The sequence below is a fragment of the Mesocricetus auratus genome, unplaced genomic scaffold (genome assembly GCF_017639785.1).
Source record: "Mesocricetus auratus isolate SY011 unplaced genomic scaffold, BCM_Maur_2.0 Super-Scaffold_15014, whole genome shotgun sequence".
NCBI classification, from domain to species: Eukaryota; Metazoa; Chordata; class Mammalia; order Rodentia; family Cricetidae; genus Mesocricetus; species Mesocricetus auratus.
Window position 1 is genome coordinate 30,016,493 of NW_024429186.1, and position 19,289 is coordinate 30,035,781.

Here is a 19,289-nt window from a genome sequence, read left to right on the forward strand (position 1 = left end):
CAGTCAGTGTTCTTAACCTATGAGCCTTCTCTCCAGCTCCCCCGCTTCTTTTTAATTTAATTTTTTGTGACTCCTGTGTATTACACAAACTAACAGAGTGGTATCCGAAGGTCAGACTCCATGCTGTGTTCTAAGTGGGTGAAAGATCAGGGCTAGGGAGATCACTTAGTAAAGTGCTTGCTGAGTTCAGGTCCCTAATGCCATGTAAAAAGCCAGACATGGCAACATGCAGCTGGAATCCCAGTGCTGAGGAAGCAGAGGCAGGAGAATCCCCAGGCTTTGCTGGCCAGCCAGTCAAACCAATTGGTGAACTCCAGTAAGAGCCTATCTCAGAAGAGCTGGCTCAGTGGGTAAAGTCACATTCTCCATACGCCTGATGGCTGAACCCCCAGGACTCATGTGAAAAACTGAGTGTGCTGGTACACATCTGATATCTCAGCACTTCCCTGGTAGTAGAGACAGGGAATTGCCTAGAAGCTCAGGTGCCAGCTATCCTGGTGTACCCAGTAAAGGCATCAAGAAGTACCAAGAAAGATCCTACCTTAAAACAAGGTGGAGGGCGAGAACTAACTTCTGAAAGATTTCCTCTGACCTCCATACTTACTCTGTAGCATACATGTCTGTACTCACATGTCACACACATACATATACACAGACACGTACAAATAAAGTAAAAGAAATCACACACACACACACACACACACACACACACACACACACACACGTGGTGGTGGACATTTTTAATCCCAGCACTCCAAAGGCAGAGGCAGGCGGATCTCAGAGTTTGAGGTAGCCTGGTCTACAGAGTGAGTTCCAGGACAGCGAGTAGTGCTTAGTGAGACTTAGGCAGAGTGATTGAGGAAGACACTCAAGGTTGGCTTCTGTCCTCCACACACATGTACGCATGTATCTACACACATCCGTTTGTACACATCTGCATGCCTACACACATAGTGCACCTGTACACAAAAGGGTCATTACTTAGTGAAAATGTAGGCTAATGGTGTACATGTATGAGCTAATTTTTTTAAAGAAAAAAAAAAGGGAAATTATATGCATTAAGGTTTTTTTGTTTGTTTATGTCTTAGGGTCTCTGTTACTGTGAAGAGATACCATGACCACAGAAATTCTTTTAAGGATGGCTTACAGTTTTTAGTCTATTTTCACCATGGCAGGACATGGAGGTGTGCAGGCAGACATGGTACTGGAGAAGGAGCCGACAGTCCTGCATCTTGATCTGCAGTCAATAGGAAGTGAACTGAACTAGATGTAGCTTGAGCAGAGGAGACCTCAAAACCCGCCTTCATAGTGATACACTTCCTCCAACAAGACCACACTTAATTCAACAAGGCCAAATTTCCTAATAGTGCCACTCCCTATGAATTTATGGGAGCCAGTTACATTCAAACTACTATTTTTTGGTTTTTCAAGACAGGGTTTCTCTGTGTAACCCTGACAGTCCTGAAATTCACTCTGTAGACCAGTCTGGCCTCTATCTATCTGCTTCTGCCTCCTGAGTGCTAGAATTAAAGGTATGCACCACCACCACCCTGCTAAGGGTGTGTTTCGATGTTGTAAATAATCAAAAGATTTTAAATTAAAATAGTAATGAGTCGTCATGATCTAACTAGCAGATTGGTACAAATTATGTGCATCTATGGGGCCATTCTCATTCAAATCACCATGGGGAGGAAGGCATGGCAGGAGCTTGAGGTGCCAGCCAAGTGGTCCAGTTGCATCCAGAGTCGGGAAGCAGGATGATGAGTGCTCAGCCAGCATCCTCTTTCATGCAGTCTGTGACTCAAGCCCAGGGAGCAGTGCTGCCAATTTTTAGAGTGGGTCTTCTCACTCCAGTTAACACAGGATAGTCCTTCCCAGGCAAGCCCAGAGACTAACCTAACCTATGTAATTCCTCATTGTCCTCAGTGGTCACAAATTTCACTCTGATGTTGGATTGTGGGAAAACAGGCATTCACTTATTGCTGCTATGAAAGCAGGATGATAGATGGGCCTGCCAAAGATGTGAAACACACATAAGACATTATAACACATTTTGTAATACTAATGGAATGAAAAACCGGAAAAAAAACACTGATGCCCATCTTTAGGGACGAGAGTATGGTAATGCATGCCCATAACAAACTATTTCATTTTAAAACACACATGAAATAGTATTAGGCTCTTGAAATATTGTTATTTGTCTTGTTTTTGTGACTTTTCGAGGCAGGTCACCCTATGAAGCTTAGACTAGCCCCAAACTCCTGATTCTCCTGCCTCAGCTTTCTGAGTTAGTATGTTCTCATGAATGATTGACCTCGTGCCATTAAATAATAGTCTTGATTGTCTCTTGTGATACTTTTTGGCCTGATATGTATATACATGTGCGTGTTTGTTTGATTGCTTTTACTTTTATAGGTTGTAATCCAGGCACACCTGGCCCCACCCATTGGAGACCTGGCATCGTACCCACCCCTGCAGGCCTGGCAGGCAGTACCCTGGCTCTGTATGCAGGGGCAAAGAGGGTCTTGTGGGTTTTTTGAGACAAGGTCTTGCTGTTGTGACCCAGGCTGGTGTTGAGCTTAAACAGTTCTCAGCCTCCCAAATGATGGGATTACAGGAGTGCATCACCGTGTCCATCTTGAATCCATTTTATCTGATACAAGTATAGCTGTGTCCTGTCGATTCCCATTTCTCGCCTTTTACTACCTTCAGCCTAGGTAGTTCATACATCTGAATGCAGCTCTTATAAACAGTGTGATGTGTATGCCTTCATGTATATCTTAGTCCGTTTTGTGCCACTGTAACAGGACTGGATAATTTATACTTATTTTTTTTTCAGCATTCAAAATGTAATCTAGTTCAGACATAGGACTCTACTGTTGAGCTGTATCCTTAAATCTCCCCCACCCCCTCCGGCAATGCTAGGGTTGAATCCAGGGCCTGGTTCATGCTGGGCAAACATTCTGCCTTCCTCAGTCTGAGATTAGATACTTTATATCGAACAAGGCTCTATTCCTTGTCGTAGAGCCTGGGAAATCCAAGGTCACATCCAGCAAGGGCCTTCTTGCTCATGGCCACAGGCTGAAGGACAAAAGAACAGGTGATACCGCAGTTGGGGCAGGGGAACAAACTCATTCTTTGACCCACAGTGCACTCCTGTGCCAATGCAGTCTTCTCATTCCTGAGCATCCCATGAAGAACTGGTGCTCCTTGGACATGGTGCCATGAGCCTGGCACTTGAGTGGTGAGCACAACTCTGGGTCCTACTGAAGGGACACAGGAGCCAACTCTAAGGAGCTATCATAGGACAAGGCTGGGAACGTGGGAAACAGAAAGACGTTCAAGTATGTGCCTTAAAGACACTTAATAGTCATTGCTCACCTGTTTCTAGTAGTTTTGCCAATTGGTGTAGAAGTAACCCTTGTGCGGCCTTTAGCTGCTGCTCTTTCTCTCTCCCTTTGGCTATTTTTACCATTGTTTCTGAGCAAGGTCTCACTGTGTAGCCCAGACTGGCCTTGAGTTCAAGATCCTTAGCCTACTGGATGTGTCGGCACACCCAGCTCTGCCTTCCTTTTACGAGGCTCCTAAGGTAGCCATGTAATGCATGGTGTGAATCTTTTTCTGGTAGAATTCCTACTGATACACACACAAAGTGCTACAATTGGAAAAAGCATTTTCTGCTTCTAATGGAATTAGACACTTTCAGACACTGGTCATGGATACTTGCCAAAGCCACTAGATAAAAGATACATCCATTTAAAACAATGATATATCCCCCCTCATCTTTTTTTCTTTTTGTTTTTTCTAGACAGGGTTTCTCTGTGTAACAGCTCTGCCTGTCCTGGAACTGGCTTTGTAGACCAAACTGGCCTCAAAATCACAGAGATTTGCCTGCCTTGAGTGCTGGAGTTAAAGGCATGCACTACCACCAGCTATATAATTTTTTTTTTATCAACTGAAAAACAAGTTCATGAAAATGTTCATTAACATTTGATGCATGCCTTTTAGGAGTAGATGCATAATGGATGTGCACATATAGACATATATATATATGTATATATATATGGAGAGAGAGAGAAACCTGTTTATTTGTGTGAATACACTTCTGAAATGATATACATCAAATAGTTAACAGTAGTTGTCTTGGTTTAGTAGAGTTATGCTTAATTTGTGTTGCTTTGTGGTTATTTTGCTTATCTGTATGTTTCAACTTTTCTAAAGTATATTAAAAGGTTTTAAAGAAAAAAGTATATAAAGGTGAATAGATTTTTTTAGTCTTTATTTTATTTAGAAATACGATTTTAAAAAGTTAATTTGGAATAAAAGTATGGATGTGTAAAGTCTGGATTTAATTTTAAAATTCTATTATTTTCCAAAAGTCTGTCTCAAAAATAGAGAATAAGAGGGAGTAGGCTTAGAAAAAGTTTATATTTAGAAGTCAAGGGAAACCTGATTGATGTATTTAGACCAACAGGGTAAATTTGTAGTTAAAACAAATGTAGTGTCTGGATAGTGTTATTCTCAGAAATGTCCTCCACAGGTTAGGAGACGCAGTGGGGGAGTTGTTTCAGCACCTTCGTTTGAGTGAAACAGTGGGAAACCAGACCACGTGGTCAGAGGCCACCTGAGTAGAAGTGGTTGCCTGGGGGAAGGATGGGGGGCAGTGCAGATATTTGAACAGGACTCATTAGGAAGCAGCCTCGAAATGAACCCAGGGGAGAAAGTTAAGCGTGTTATGTCTCAGTGGGATGGCCTCTGCTGCAGATGGGAGCAGCAGGCGAGGTCTTACACCAGTTCCTTTATTGGGAGGAAGGCGGGGCGACCCGAGCACTACAGTCTTTCTACAGATGAGATCGCCCCTCATTAAAAACAATAGATCTGCGGGACATGGTGGTGCACGCCTTTAATCATAACACTTGGGAGGCAGAGTCAGGTGGATCTTTGGGAGTTTGAGGCCTGCTTGGTCTACAGCGTGAGTTCCAGGACAACTAGAGCTGTTACACAGAGAAGCCTTGTCTGGCAGAAATTGGGGGATGGGTGGAGGGGAATCCAACATGGATGGACAGACTCCTCAATAGATCCTATCATAGAGAAGTAGAAAGTGGGTCAAGGTTAGGTCATAAACACTTACCCTTGTCTCCAGTTTTACATTGCTACAATCTCAGTGTTTGAGGCATACTTGTTGCATCCCTTTTATTTTTATTTTATTTTTTTTAATTTTAGGAAGCAGTCTTGGGGCTTTAAGTAGAGAGGCTTAGAATAGGGAATAATGTGTAAATGCTCCCAACTGTGTGTACAGGAAAGTCTCAAGGAGTAAGCCAGAAAGATGATTCAAGGGCCTTCAGTAAACAGTGGGGAACAATCGAGGAAGACATCTGATGTTAACTTAAGATGTTCACACACATGCATGTGTTCACACAAGTGAATACACAGATACATCCATGTACATACATACATACGAAAGAAGAAAAATCAATTGTATGTGTATGTGTATCATGTTTTTGTTATTTATCTAATTATATTACTTGCTTAGCTTTGCAATAAATGTGTATGCAGATATCCCTAGAATGTGCTGACTTAGATTCTTGTGGGTTAGCTACCCAGTAGTGGGTATCTATAGATCATATGGTAGCCCCGCTTTTAGTTAGTTAGTTAGTTTATTTATTTACTTATGTGTCTATAAGCTCACTCATATGTGAGGGGAGACCAGAAGAGGGCAGTGTTCTCCGTTATGCTTTACCTATTCTTTTGAGTTAGGAGCTCTCCCTGAACCCGGGGCTCTCATTTTCTTGGCTAGGCTGGAAGCCAACAAGTCCCAGCAGTGCTCTTACCTCCATCTTCCTTGGAGCCAGAGTTACAAGTGTACAGAGTTACAGGCCTAGCTTGTTATATGGGCGCTCCAGTCCTTTTGAGTTTGCAGCAAGTGTTCTTAACCACTCCGGCCCTTCTATTTAGTTGTTTGAAGACTCAAGCTCAGGCTCCATAGTGACCTCATTGCTTTATATTCCCATAATCCTCCACCCTCCAACCTGGAAGAAATGAAATCTCGCTGTAGACTTGCATTTATTTAATTTTTTTCCAAGACAGGGTTTCTCTATAGCTTTGAAGGCTGTCCTGGAACTCAGTAGGCCAGGCTGGCTTCAAACTCAGAGATCCACCTGTGTCTGCCTCCAGGGTGCTGGGATTAGAGGTTTCCACCACCGTCCAGCAAAAAAAAAATATATATATATGTATGTATGTATGTATGTATGTATGTATGTATATAGTGTCCTGCCTGCATGTATGTCTGCATGCCAGAAGAAGGCACCAGATCTTAATATAGATGGTTGTGAGTCACCATGTGGTTGCTGGGAATTGAACTCAGGATCTCAGGAAGAACAGCCAGTGCTCTTAACCTCTGAGCTATTTCATTTTTCTGATGGCTAGGGGTGTTGAGCATTTTTTCCCTACTTATTGGCTATGTGTACCTCTTGTTTTGAGAACTATCTGCTCATTTGCCCATGTACTATTTAGATTATTTGTGTCTATGTGTTTAATTTCATGTTATTGACATTGATCCCCTCTCGGTAGACTGTCTCTTTACTCTGAGAATTGTTTCTTTTGCTGTGTGAAGCTTTTTAATTCCTTGCAACTCTATTTGTTAGTTCTTGCTGGTTTTCCCTGGGCTGTTGGGGTCCTTTCAGAAAACTGTTGCCCATGACTGTGTCCTGAATGTTTCCCCTATGCTTCCTCCAGCAATTTCAATTTTTTTTTATCTGATACTAAGATCTTTGAATTTCCTGGAAAGACTTTTTTTTATCTTAAGTGTTTTAATGCCCGTGTGTGTGTGTGTGTGTGTGCACCTCATGTGTCCTCCGAGGTAAGGAGAAGGCATCGGATGTGCTGGAGCTGGAGTTACAGACAGCTGTGACCTGCCATTTGGGTGCTGGGAACCAAACCCAGGTGCTTTGGAAGAGCAGCAAGGGCTTTTAACCTTTGAGCCATCTCCAGCCCCCCGAATTGATTTTTATATAGGATGAGGTATAGACATGTTTTATACAATGACGTGTTTATTTAGACAGGGCTTCAGGTCCGCCCGGCTGACCTCAGACTCTTTATGTAGCTAAGGCTGTACTTGAACTCCTGATTTTCCTGCCTCAGCCTCCCAAGAACTGGACTACAGGTGTGTGTTAGTGTTTCCTTTCAAATAACAAATTCTTTCCATGACTTTCTAGAGAAAGAAGATCTGGAAAACACCAAAGTCAGCTCTCCACTGACTTCTGCCTCTGATCCAGAACCCCAGTCCTCACCCTACAGGTAGGGACAAACAACTGCTTTGGATAAATGCTTCTGGAAGTTTTGTCCCCTGAGAATAAAGGAACTGTCCAACAAAGTAGGCAGTGACTTTAAGGGGTAGACAAATTACAGGGTTTTTTTGTTTTTTTTTTTTGTTTGTTTGTTTTGTTTTTTTCGAGACAGGGTTTCTCTGTGGCTTTGGAGGCTGTCCTGGAACTCACTCGGTAGACCAGGCTGGTCTCGAACTCACAGAGATCCGCCTGCCTCTGCCTCCCGAGTGCTGGGATTAAAGGCGCGCGCCACCAACGCCCGGCTCAAATTGCAGTTTTTTAATGTGATTTTTTTTTGTTCAGGTTAAACCATTATGATAGCCTTTAGGTTGTCATTTTTTTCTGTATTATCTATTTCTTTTTATCTTATGTGTATGTGTGAGTGCCTTCATGTATGTATGTTTAACATGTGTGTGTTTAATGCCTATAGGGGCCAGAAGAGGGACTCACATCCTCTGGAGCTAGAGTTGTTGGTGGTTGTGAGCTGCCTGACCTGGGTGCTGGTGCCCAGACTGAGTTCCTATGAAAGAACCACAAATGCTTTTAACTGCCGAACCATCTCTCCAGCCCCTGGAGAGAATTTTCTTCTCTCTATTTCATCATTATCACTGGTGTGTGTGTGTGTGTGTGTGTGTGTGTGTGTGTGTGTGTGTAGCACAAAGGGAAGATTTTTACCGAGTCTTTTGTGAGAGGAAGGCATAAGTCACTAGTGGAGTACAGAAGTCTGCCTTCAGTACCATACTCTAGTTACTCAGTTCCTATACCGCACTGTCTGGTAGAACCTGTGGTCTCCATGCCCCATGCAAACCGCGGCTGGGAATAAAAACAAGCATTGAGGTATTTTTAAACATCGAGTACTTCTTGAGTTGTATCTGAAATATTTCTTTTGTATCAGAAATAATTTATAACGCAGTTGGTGATATAATAAATAACCATGCTTTATTTGAATGTTTCTCAATTAATAGACAAAGTGATGTTTTATTAAATAGTTCTGTTTGCTAAATCATGTAGTTTAAACTAAATTTTTTATATAAATTAGAAACAAGCTTGCTTCACATGTCAATCCCAGCTCCCTCTTCTTCCCCTCCTTCCCTGCCCCTAACCTCCTACCCCCTATCCCATGCCCCCTCTGCTCCCCAGGGAGGGAGAGGCCCTCCATGGGGGATCTCCAAAGTCTGTCATATCATCCAGGTTTAAACTACATTAACTCTTCAATCCTTATAACCCTAACGAAATAGGTACCCTTCCCTGCTGTTAAAAGTGAAATAGTAAAGTCATGGCACATGTTCCCATAGCTATAGCTGGTTGTCATAACTGATAGTAGACAGTTTAAGTTCTGTGCTTAGAAAGGCTGTGTTATATACAGAAATCTTCCTCAAGATTGTTTCCCTTTTATGTATATGGATGTTTTGCCTGCATGTTTATCTGTGCACCATAAGCATGCCTAATGCCCACAGGGGCAAGAAGAGGGTATTGGAGCCCCTGGGACTGGAGTCATAGGCAGATCTGAGCCACTGTGTGAGTTCTGGGACTCAAACCTGGGTCCTCTGTGAGAGCAGCCAGTGTTCTTAAGCTCTGAGCCATCTCAAGGTTTTGATGACAATAATTCATGTTCTTGACATGCCCTAAGGTGAGGGACTTTTCATCTCCTGTCCCTGTCTGCTTGTGCACATATTGTAGGATGGGTCTGGAGTACAGAACTGTTTAATCCTCCTAAAAGTCAGTTTCTTGAGTAAGAAACAGAACATTCTTGAACAACATGATTTAATTGCAACATTTTGTTTATGAATTTAGTGAGGAAGCTCTGGTGCACTTGATCCCAGGAGCCCAGCATCTGCTTTGTGTCTGTTGGAAACTGAAAACAACACAGCTTCCTGGCTTTCCTAGTGAGGCTGGCTGTTTGGCCAGGTTTTCCCATCCTTCAGGCTAGTGTCCTTGCTCTGGGCCAGTATAAGCCAGAAGACTTAATTGACTTTCAATTTTTTTGGTTCGTTTTATTTTGACATGGTCTACTATTGGTATCAACTGATGGGCCACTTCTCTTTTGAAAAATACCTTTAGCTAATTCTCTGGAGCATAAAATGCTAATGTGAATATTAAATATTTTTAATTGGTACTAGAAAGAGGATTAAGTGGTTCAGAGCACTTGCTTGCTCTATAATCAAGAGGACCAGAGTTTAGGTCCCAGCAGCCACATAACAGTCTGGGCATTTCTGCAAATACCTGTAACCCTAGCTCCAAGGGAAGCAGTGACAGGAGGTCCAAAGACCTCCTGCCTAGCTGAAATGTGAATCCAGGCTTCAGGGAGAGACTATGCTTCAAAGGAATAGAGAGAGTGATGGAGGAGGCTATCTGACACTATTCCCTCTGCACACACACAAGGATGTGCACCTACACAACATATGCATATGTACTTACATAGACCACAGACATAAATAAACAAACACATGCATACATAAAACAAAAGCTTAGAATATTTCGTATGCAAAACTGTGCCTGTTCCAAGTAGCATACACAAAGGCTTAAGGGTTTTAGATGTCACATATAGTAACATTGGATTAATAATTCTGATGACCTCTGATAGTCTCAGCTTTCCTAATTACAAATAGATAGTGTGATCCAAATGACTGCTGTTTTCAAACAAGAACTAGTACGACTTTTAATATTTCAACAAGTAATGTGGCAATAACTACTATTTATTCATTCAATAGACATTTGTTTAGCATTTGTTATACCCGGGATACTTCTAGGTACCAAAAATACTGAAGATGAACACAATAGTCCAGGGTACTGTTGTAACGGATCTTACACCCTAGTGAGGATGGCAGGCAGAAAAACAAGTGTATAACATGTTTCATCAGTGGCCTTCACCTGTGACAACTGTATTATTATTATTACTAATATGGGCAGAGGTTCCCAAGCAGCAGTGAGCTTGAGGTATAGCAATGATCCAAGCAGTACTGTTGGTGAGTGACTTGGGCAAAGTGGAAATCCAGGAGATAAGGTCAGAGTTCAGAGGTCCTGGGAGTTGGTTTGAGGTGTCAGGCACACAGAGGGAGTAAGACCCAGTTCCCAGCATGCAGCTTGCCTCCTAGTGAAGAGATGACAACAAACCAAAGTGGACTGAAGTTTCTGGGTTTGTAACCATGTATACTAGATGATTTTCTGCAAACCTGGTTTGGACTCCTCACTATTCTCAGTTGTTCTGAGGTGGTCTGGCATGACGTGGCTATCCTAAAAGATGGCTATCTTTATTTGAAGAAGAGATAATCTATAAATTAAAAATGAATTTTATTTATGCTGCCAAGGAAAACAATGGTACTGATAAACTAAAAGCAGGAAGTTTCAGATGTTTACACTTTGAATGACTAGTGAAGACCTCAAAGAATTTTTATTCATGCCAATACATTAGATCTGAGTATGGTGGCTCACACCTGCCACCCTAGCATTCAGGAGACTGAGGCAGTGGGATCATTACAGGCAGGTGGTTGGTGTGGGCTACAGAGAAACATTGTTTTAAAAGGTCTCCAAATTTTTACTTTTAGTTTTATTTTCTTTTTTAAAATTAATTTTATTTAAATTAAAGACAATCTTATTTTACATGCCAATCCCAGTTCCCTCTCCCTCCCATCCTCCCATTCCCCCACCCTTCCCATCCCCCCATCCACTCCTCAGGGAGGGTGAGGCCTCCCATGGGGGATCATCAAAGTCTGTCACATCATTGGGGCAGGACCTAGACCCTCCTCTGTGTATCTAGGCTGAGAGAGTATTAATACAAAATATCCAAATTTTTAAAAATTGTATTAAAAATTAAGGCTGAAAATTATGTTATTTTACTCACTTGAAAACAGTAATTAGCTTAGTACACATTAGTATAAATAATGTCTTTAATGAAAAAACAGTCAACTTCTAAAGCAAAGATAGCACAGTAAGAGTGTAAATCCCTTTAATGTCTGGTTTAATAAAAGACAGTTGAATTTCCACCTCTGCTTGATTCACTCTACAATATTGTCACATGTCATGGAGTCTCTGGAAAATTCTTCTGCCTACTTCAGAAGATGCAGAAAAGAAAATGGTATTTTAATAATAGTCTGGAAAGGTTTTAAAGTGTTAGACACCCCTGAAGGGTTTTAAGTCCTACATGGGTCTCCAGACCGTGTGTTTATAACTCCTGCTTTAAAAATAAAATTCCCGTCACCTTTTATTGGCGTTAGATCTCAGAAGGTCTGGGGGATTGTGTTTCTACCCTGCTCTTTGCTCATTTTCTAGTGTCTCTGAAGCCAGGGGATGTGGAAGGCAGGGTAACTCATCCTCTGTTCCATTAAATTTTCCTAGGGAGACATGAGCAAACCCAGCTACTCACCTCATGTAGGACACCAAGGACACACTCAGTTCCACCCAAGTGTAGCTTGGTGAATCACCCAGTTTAATTGGAACATGGAGCATGGGAAACTTATGGATGGCTACATCACTGGAGAAAAAGTCTCACCGCCTCACAGCAGTTGTTAATTACCTGTATATCCTTGTGATTAATCAGCAGACCTTTCTGTTCAGTGGCCAGTCTCTGCCTTAGGCACCCTCATCCCTGTGTGACTTGTGTAGAACCAACTGGGGATTCAAACCATTTATTGATATTCTGGTTGGAACAAATACTGGGAGAGGACTAAAACTAGACCCATAGGAGAAGAGAGCAGCCAGGCTGCAGAGATGGCTCAGTGGTTAAGCGTGCTTGGTACACAGTCATGGAGACTGGAGTTTGGTTCCCAGTACTGGCAGCAGGCCAGGCATCCTGCAATTGCTTTAATTTCTGCTCTCAGGGATCTGATGCCCTCTTCTGATCTCCATATGAGCACAGGTGCCTCTGTGTACACACATCCTCACATTCTCTCTCTGTCTCTGTCCCTCCCCCCTCCCCCTCTCTCCCCCCCCCTCCCTCTCACACACACACACACACTTTAAAAGGAGAGAGCAGAATGGTAATTACCAGGAGTTGGCACATAGTGGAGTGGGAGCTGCTGGCACAATAAGAATATGTTAATTAGCCTCATTTGGTCATTTCACAGTATCTACATATATCACAGCATCATACTGTTTGCCACAGACATGCACATTTTAAATTTGTCAATTAAGTAAACAAAACATAGCAACAAAGAAGACTGGACCCTGAGTCCATCTGATGGCTGAGCTGTGTTTACTGTGGCTCAGGAGCCTGGGGACTGGCTTTGTCTATTGCTGTGCCCTTACTGTGAGCCAGTCAACTCTGGGCAGTGGTCAGCTGAAGTGACATGGACCTAAATACAGAAGTCAGGAGGAGTGGATGTCTTTTGAATGTTGTTGTATTTCAGAGTTCCTCAGGAATGATTGTGCTTCTTCAGACCCCTTGAACTGACATGTTTTCTTCTTCTGAGAGGCCACAGATGGTATCTCCAGCGAGTAAGGATACCACGGAAGATCTACAGAAAGCGGCTGGTGCTTCAGAGGGTCAGGCTCCGGGGGAGCGCGAGTTGCTGCCAGCAGGCCAGGCTCAGGTGCACAGTGAGGTAGGGGAGTATTCATGCTCTCTTAGGAAAATGGGAGCTCCTGGCACCCAACTTAGGCACATAGTGGATGGATTGGAACTGGCACTCCTGAGATGAAAGCTCTCAGAATTCCCTGTCACTCCCAGCAGGCATGTCCAACCTTCTGACATTGTGACAAGTCATCATCTGTAAAGTTCACACTTGAGAACTGCATGATTGAGTTACAGGAAAAAATTGAAACCTCAGTGTCTTAAGTAACTTTGTGCTTCATGCATTCCAGGGGACATGAGTTGGGCAACCCTGGGGGGCGTCTCAATTCTAATTATTTGGAGAATTAATTATCTGTCTCTTTACACAGCCTGCCATTGTGTTAGCATACAAAAAATGAAGTGTCACAACGGATGATGTCTCATGTTCTCTAGAATCTTGATGTGAGCAGTGTTGACTGTTTTATCTGAACTATGAAGGTCCATTCTGTATTTATGTAGAGTCTATAGGAGTGGTGTTAGTATCTAGTGATTCCTTTGACACAGAGGCCAGGCAGGTTGGGATGGTTTATGTTATTATTTTCATTGGTAATGATGTAATAGTTAGAATTTGTGTCAATAAAGACATTAAACATTTAACCTTTTGCATAATGTTTGGTAATTTATATGAATTTTGTCTACAAACTTCATTTACTGTTGCTCACAGGCTTGTGAGATAAACAGCACTATGTCCCCATTTAGCAGCTGTGGAAACTAAGGCTAAAAGCTTTACTAAGACTGCTGTTGAATAAGTTGCAAATTAAATCCATGACATAAAAGGAAGGGTTTCTGGTAAACACGATAGCCAGGGTCTGGTTTGATTTACTTAGTTGTGTGGATAAGGATGGAAGGGCTCCGTCTCAAAACAGGTCTTGTGAGAACACAGCCTGGAAGGGTTACAAACTTGATTTATTTGCACAAGTACAATTCAAGCTTCTTAACTGGCTTGCTGACTCACTGACACGCTCTCTCCTGTGAGCAGTAGGGATAGATTTCTTGTTGAGTTGCCTACTGGCTGGGGAAAGGAGCAGAAAATAAAGGCATAATAACACGAAACAAGGAACACCATGTAGTGATGTGGAGGGAAATCCCTCTAGAGTCTGAAGATTGCAGACTTCAGTGTGGGTTAGTGAGGGCTTTTTGTATCAAATGCCATTTGTTATTCTTTTATGCAAGCCAGATATCAGGCAGCAGATGTACTGTTCAAATGGAAGTCCTATGGCTGGTTTAAAATGAAATTGTGATTGTCAAGAGATCATTGTGGGGCTGGAGAGATGATTGCCTGGTTCAGCAGTTAGGAGCACTTGCTGCTTTTCCAGAGGGCCTGAGTTTGGTTCCCAGCACTCATGTCAGGTGACTCACAACTGCCTGTAACTCTAGCTCCAAGGTAGCCCATGTCCTCTTCTGTCCTCTGCAGGTACCAGGTACCATTTATACATGACAACTCTCTCTCTCTCTCTCTCTCTCTCTCTTACACACACACACACACACACACACACTTGCATACACACGAGCAGTCTTCAAGAACATTGCTAGTAAAATACAGAGGGAGACAGCTTATAACCTGAGGTGTGAGTAAGGGAGACACTGGATACAGAGGAATGGAAAGTGGAATGTAAGGACGAGAAGAAAATCAGAAACCACATACTCTCTGTGATGCTTTTGGTAGAAAAGTGATCCTTTGATATAGAAGCCACCTGTGTAGCTGGGCAAGTGTGGCAGAGCGCGAGTGTATAGCGGACCTCCAAGTGGGAGTGTCACGAGAGGAGCCACTGGGAGGTGCAGTGAAGGTTGAGACAAGACCAAGGCATGACCCAGAAATCCTTCTGATGTTGGCCCATAGCAAGCCCCGAGGATATTTGTGGGGGAGATTTTGCAGAGGTTTTGGAGAAGAAAAATCTTTTCTAAAGTTTTGAGACAGGGAATAAAAGAATCTTTCAGGGACACTTTGGTGATGTTAAAAAGAAGAATTTTGGGATGACGTGTACTTGGTGGAAACTTTTGGTATCTGGGAGGAGTGGGGCATCCTGCATTTGCAAAGAGGCTGATTGGAAATCAAGTCCTATAACCAGAATTCTGTTGTGCAGATGGCCAAGTACCACCCTCCACAACGACCGGGAGACATGGTCATGATCCAGTCTGAGCATACTGGAGCTGTAGATGTCCTTTCAGCGGATTTGGAATCCACAGATCTTCTGGGGGACCACAGGAAAGGTGAGACCTTTGCAATCATAGAAGAGGGCTTTTTTATTTCCAGTAGATGCTTGAAGGATGGAAGGCCAGGCAAAGTTGTGAAGGGAGTGATGAAGCCGTTAGGAAGAATGTAGTATGTTAACCTTGCTAGCAAAAATCCAGGTCCAGGAGCGTTTCCCTGCTTCTCAGCAGTAAGCTGTCTGTCCTTTCAGTCTCTCCGCCTCTGATGGCTCCTCCGTGCATCTGGACCTTTGCCAAAGTGAAGGAATTCAAAAGCAAGCTGGGCAAAGAGAAGAACAGCCGCCTGGTGGTGAAGCGGGGCGAAGTCGTCACCATCCGGGTCCCCACGCATCCCGAGGGAAAGCGCGTCTGCTGGGAATTTGCAACTGATGACTATGATATTGGTTTTGGAGTTTATTTTGACTGGACCCCAGTGACCAGCACTGATATAACTGTGCAGGTCAGTGACTCTAGCGAGGATGAGGATGACGAAGAGGAAGAAGAGGAGGAGCTAGAAGGTAAATTTAATTGTAATTCTGTTTGTTCAGCCTAATTGCTAGCAGCTGCTTTGCGGATTATAGCATTTCTCCTCGCCATCAGAAACCCAGCATTGCAAACTGCTGGGATTGGTACTGATGCTTTGATGGAAAGTCCCCCCCCTTGGCCTCCCCATCACCCTCTTCCTGCTCTTCCTTTCTCTCTCACTTTTAGCAAGTACAGTTATTTCCCCATTCTCTCTCTCTCTCTCTCTCTCTCTCTCTCTCTCTCTCTCTCTCTCTCTCTCTCTCTCTCTCTCTCTCTTTCTGTGTGTGTGTGTATGTGTATGGGCAGCAGGGTTTGTCAGATCATGTTGGAACTTGAGATTATATATTTTTTCTCTGTTTGTGTTGGAATATTCTTGACTTCAAGTCACACTCAGTAGTTATAATAAGCTAGAGGTACCCCTCCCCTTTCCTCCATACTGCCATTGCTGGCAGAATACAAATTCTTTTTTTTTCCAGAATACAAATTCTTTGCTTCATGTTATGAGTAATGTTCTGTGCTCCGTTCTTTTTAAAAATTTTTGTTTTTCAAGACAGGTTTTCTCTGTTTAGCCCTGGCTGTCCTGGAAATCTTTCTGTAGACCAGGCTGGCATTGAACTCACAGAGATTCTCCTCCCTCTGCCTCTTGAGTGCTGGGATTAAAGGCGTGTGCCACCAGCACCTGGCTTTAAACTTTTTTATTGTCGTATTTTATGTGCATGTTTGGCCTGCTTGTATGTCTGTGCACCGTGTATGTGCCTGGTGCCTGTAGAGTTCAGAAGAGGGAGTCAGATCTCCTGGAACTGGAGTTACAGATAGTTGTGAGCCAAGGTGTGGGTGCTGGGAATCAAACCTGGATCCTCTGGAAGAGCAGCCAGTGCTCTTAACCATTGAGCCATTGCACCAGCCCCTCTCTGCTCCGTTCTTGTTATTTGTTGTGTCTACTCATGATGGGACATATAGGGAGGAATCTAGCTCTAAGTGTTTGTAATATCCCATGGCTTTATGTATGACCACAAATCATTCTTTTCATTTGCTTTTTCAAGTCTATCAGTAAATCTATGTGTATTTAGGAAAGGGGGCCACAGGGGTCTTTTATCTTATTTGCTATTTTTCAGGATGCCAAGGGGAAGTTTTAGAGTTACCCTGAACGTTGTGTTTATTTATATCTGCTATTTCTGTTAGCTATTCCTTTAATGTACTGTAAGTATTTCCAGGTTTGTTGTCTAAATAACTTTTACCTTTGGAAACCAGGTATGTCTAAGGTTATCAGGTTAGATCATGGCTTCTCAGAGGAAGCACTACTGCTTACTGAGACTCTTGGCCTCTGGGCTACTGAATGCCAGTTTCATTCTGTTGTCATCATGGCCAGGAAGATGTGTGAACTTTTGTAGTGCCTGAGGGAGGACAATAGAGTCCCCATTTGAGAATCACTCTCTCACCTTCAGGCAGTATGTATTCAGGCTATAGAATCGTATCTAAACTCTGACCTTTTGCTCCTACAGAACCCGTCCCTTTGGGGGATGTGGAGAGAGGCTCCAGAAGTTCTCTACGGGGTCGCTATGGGGAGGTCATGCCTGTGTACCGGAGGGACAGCCACCGAGATGTGCAAGCTGGCAGCCATGACTACCCTGGGGAGGGCATCTACTTGCTCAAGTTTGACAACTCGTACTCCCTGCTCCGCAACAAGACTCTGTACTTCCACATCTACTATACTAGCTGAAGGATGCTAGGCTAGGGCAGGCTGTGTTTGCTGGCTGAAGCAGGCTGCCAGATGGTGCCTCTTGTCTGTGAGCAGGCCTAACGTTCTGTGTGAGGCTCCTAAGCCTCGTGCCCTGCCTGGCATGCCTGACTCTTGATTCCATGTAGCTTCCCCCTTTCTTGGCTTCTGCAGGTGGTGGTGTAGTGCTCCTGTCCTGTGGTCCCCGACTCTCACTCTTGTTTCAGACTCCAGCAAAAACCCTCTCAGAAGGCCGCTATCAGGCAAAGGCCTAAAATGAAGTAGAGGATGTCTTTTGTTGGTTCACGCTGGTAAAGCTTGTCATTCAGGTTGCCGCCCACTCTTCCCCCGAGCCTGTAATGCCGATGTACGCAGCAGCGCCTACCCTCTTTCATTTCGAGGTGCCAGAAGAGGGAAAAGCACACTGTCTATGAAAGAGCCCAATACTCTGGCTGGAGAATGCTCCATCCAGCCTCTCAGCACTGCCATATTCCCACCTGCTGGGTATTCCTAGTCTCTAGCTCAGGCTGGGAGCCCTCACTGCCTTGGATGGATAATTATCCCTGATGAGTAGACCTTCCTCCTTTCTCTGTACCAAGTCTCTGTTTCTGCCGTGTAGCAAGAACTTCCAAGCAATGGCAAGGGTGATCAGTGTCCTAAGATCTGCTGCGACTAAAGTGGTCTCCATCACTTCCTGTCTCCAGAGCTCTCTCCCTTACTAAGGGTGCTGGGAGTTGTTGAAGAGCGGGTGGAGGTAGGCACTGAGTCATCTCAGAAGCTGCCCCTTTGGAAGTCAAGTACCAGCCATCGTCTCATGGCGTGCCTCCTACCCCCCTTTAGGCTAGGGGTATTACTTAGAAATTTTGCTTTGGAGCCAAAATACAGTGAAACCCAATTAGATTTGTAGTGATTCTGGGTTTGTGTTTATTATGCTGAGGATGTAAACGTTTGGTGTTCAGAGTCCTTGGGGAAAGTAATCATTGAATTTTGCTGTTGCTGCTGACTGTGTGTGCTCCTTACCTGACCAAAGCCTGCAACGCCAGCCTCTCACACTCTGTTCATCCTGAGGCTCCGCAGCCACACAATGTTGTCATGTTGCAGTGGGTGGCCACAGAGCACCGGGTGCTCGGGCTTCGGGTGGAGAGGGCAAGCGATGAGGCGTGGACCTCTGCAATCTTCCGCACCTCTTTGTTTCTTTCTCTGTGTTGTCTGTCATTCTGAATTTTGAATAGTTAGGTTAATTTATTGCTTTATTTATGTTTTTAAAAGCACATTTCAGTTTGCCTTTGAAGCAATTCCCATCTGTTTCCCATGAAGCTTTCCATCTGCTCTGAGCCATTAAAGGCCACCTCTACTATGGTGTTAAAGATGGTTTTAGGGCTTGAAAAATGATTGTGTATGTCCTTCCCCCATGTTAGCCCTGTGATGCCGAGGGACAAGTCTGCCATTTCAGAGAAGGCTAGTCCAAGTGTAGATCCATCTCAGCATCCCAGAGAGGAATGGGTGTGACGGATGCCCCTGCACTGGAGATTGACTTAAGGAACTGACTAGCGAGTCAGTGATAGCCGAGTACCACAATTATCAGATGTCAAAATCCTTTTCCTCCTCTGACACCCTCCTCATGATGTTTCCTTTGACGCATTTCTTTATTGTGTGGTTGCTTTGCACCAAGCCCCTCTGTCCTACAGGAACGATCACTCCAAGAGCATGGTCTTACCAGGAGGTCTGTGATCAGGAACAAAGGAAATGCATCCTGTACCTCGGTAAACCTGAAAGCTAAGTGCAGGATTATGGACTACCATAGCCTCTTGGCCACCAATCAGCACCATACCTCTATTATTTCCTCCTTTCAGTTGTGTTCTGAAATCCACATACAAGAAATTAATAAAGTATTTGGGCAGTGAAACAAACTTTCTGGCTATCATAGCATCAGACAGATGAGTTGAAGTAGACTCATGCTTTCACTGGTTGTGCAGAAAAGCTT

At 43.7% G+C, this 19,289-nt stretch overlaps 1 protein-coding gene across 4 annotated transcripts in view; it reads left to right on the top strand.

The window, feature by feature from the left end:
* Tmed8 (transmembrane p24 trafficking protein family member 8) overlaps nucleotides 1-19,067 on the top strand; it is a 30,882-nt gene extending 11,815 nt beyond the window's left edge. Inside the window, exons 2-6 of one of the 4 annotated variants that reach the window (XM_005083998.4) lie at nucleotides 7,215-7,296; nucleotides 12,736-12,865; nucleotides 14,958-15,084; nucleotides 15,276-15,581; nucleotides 17,091-19,067. In XM_005083998.4, the coding sequence (XP_005084055.2) occupies nucleotides 7,215-7,296; nucleotides 12,736-12,865; nucleotides 14,958-15,084; nucleotides 15,276-15,581; nucleotides 17,091-17,308 (863 nt within the window). In that variant the 3' untranslated portion in view covers nucleotides 17,309-19,067. Of the gene's footprint in view, nucleotides 1-7,212; nucleotides 7,297-12,670; nucleotides 12,866-14,957; nucleotides 15,085-15,275; nucleotides 15,582-17,090 lie in introns of those variants that run through there. The other 3 variants (XM_040742692.1, XM_040742690.1, XM_040742693.1) reach the window with 3 other exon arrangements.
* Nucleotides 19,068-19,289: the final 222 nt, after the last annotated feature.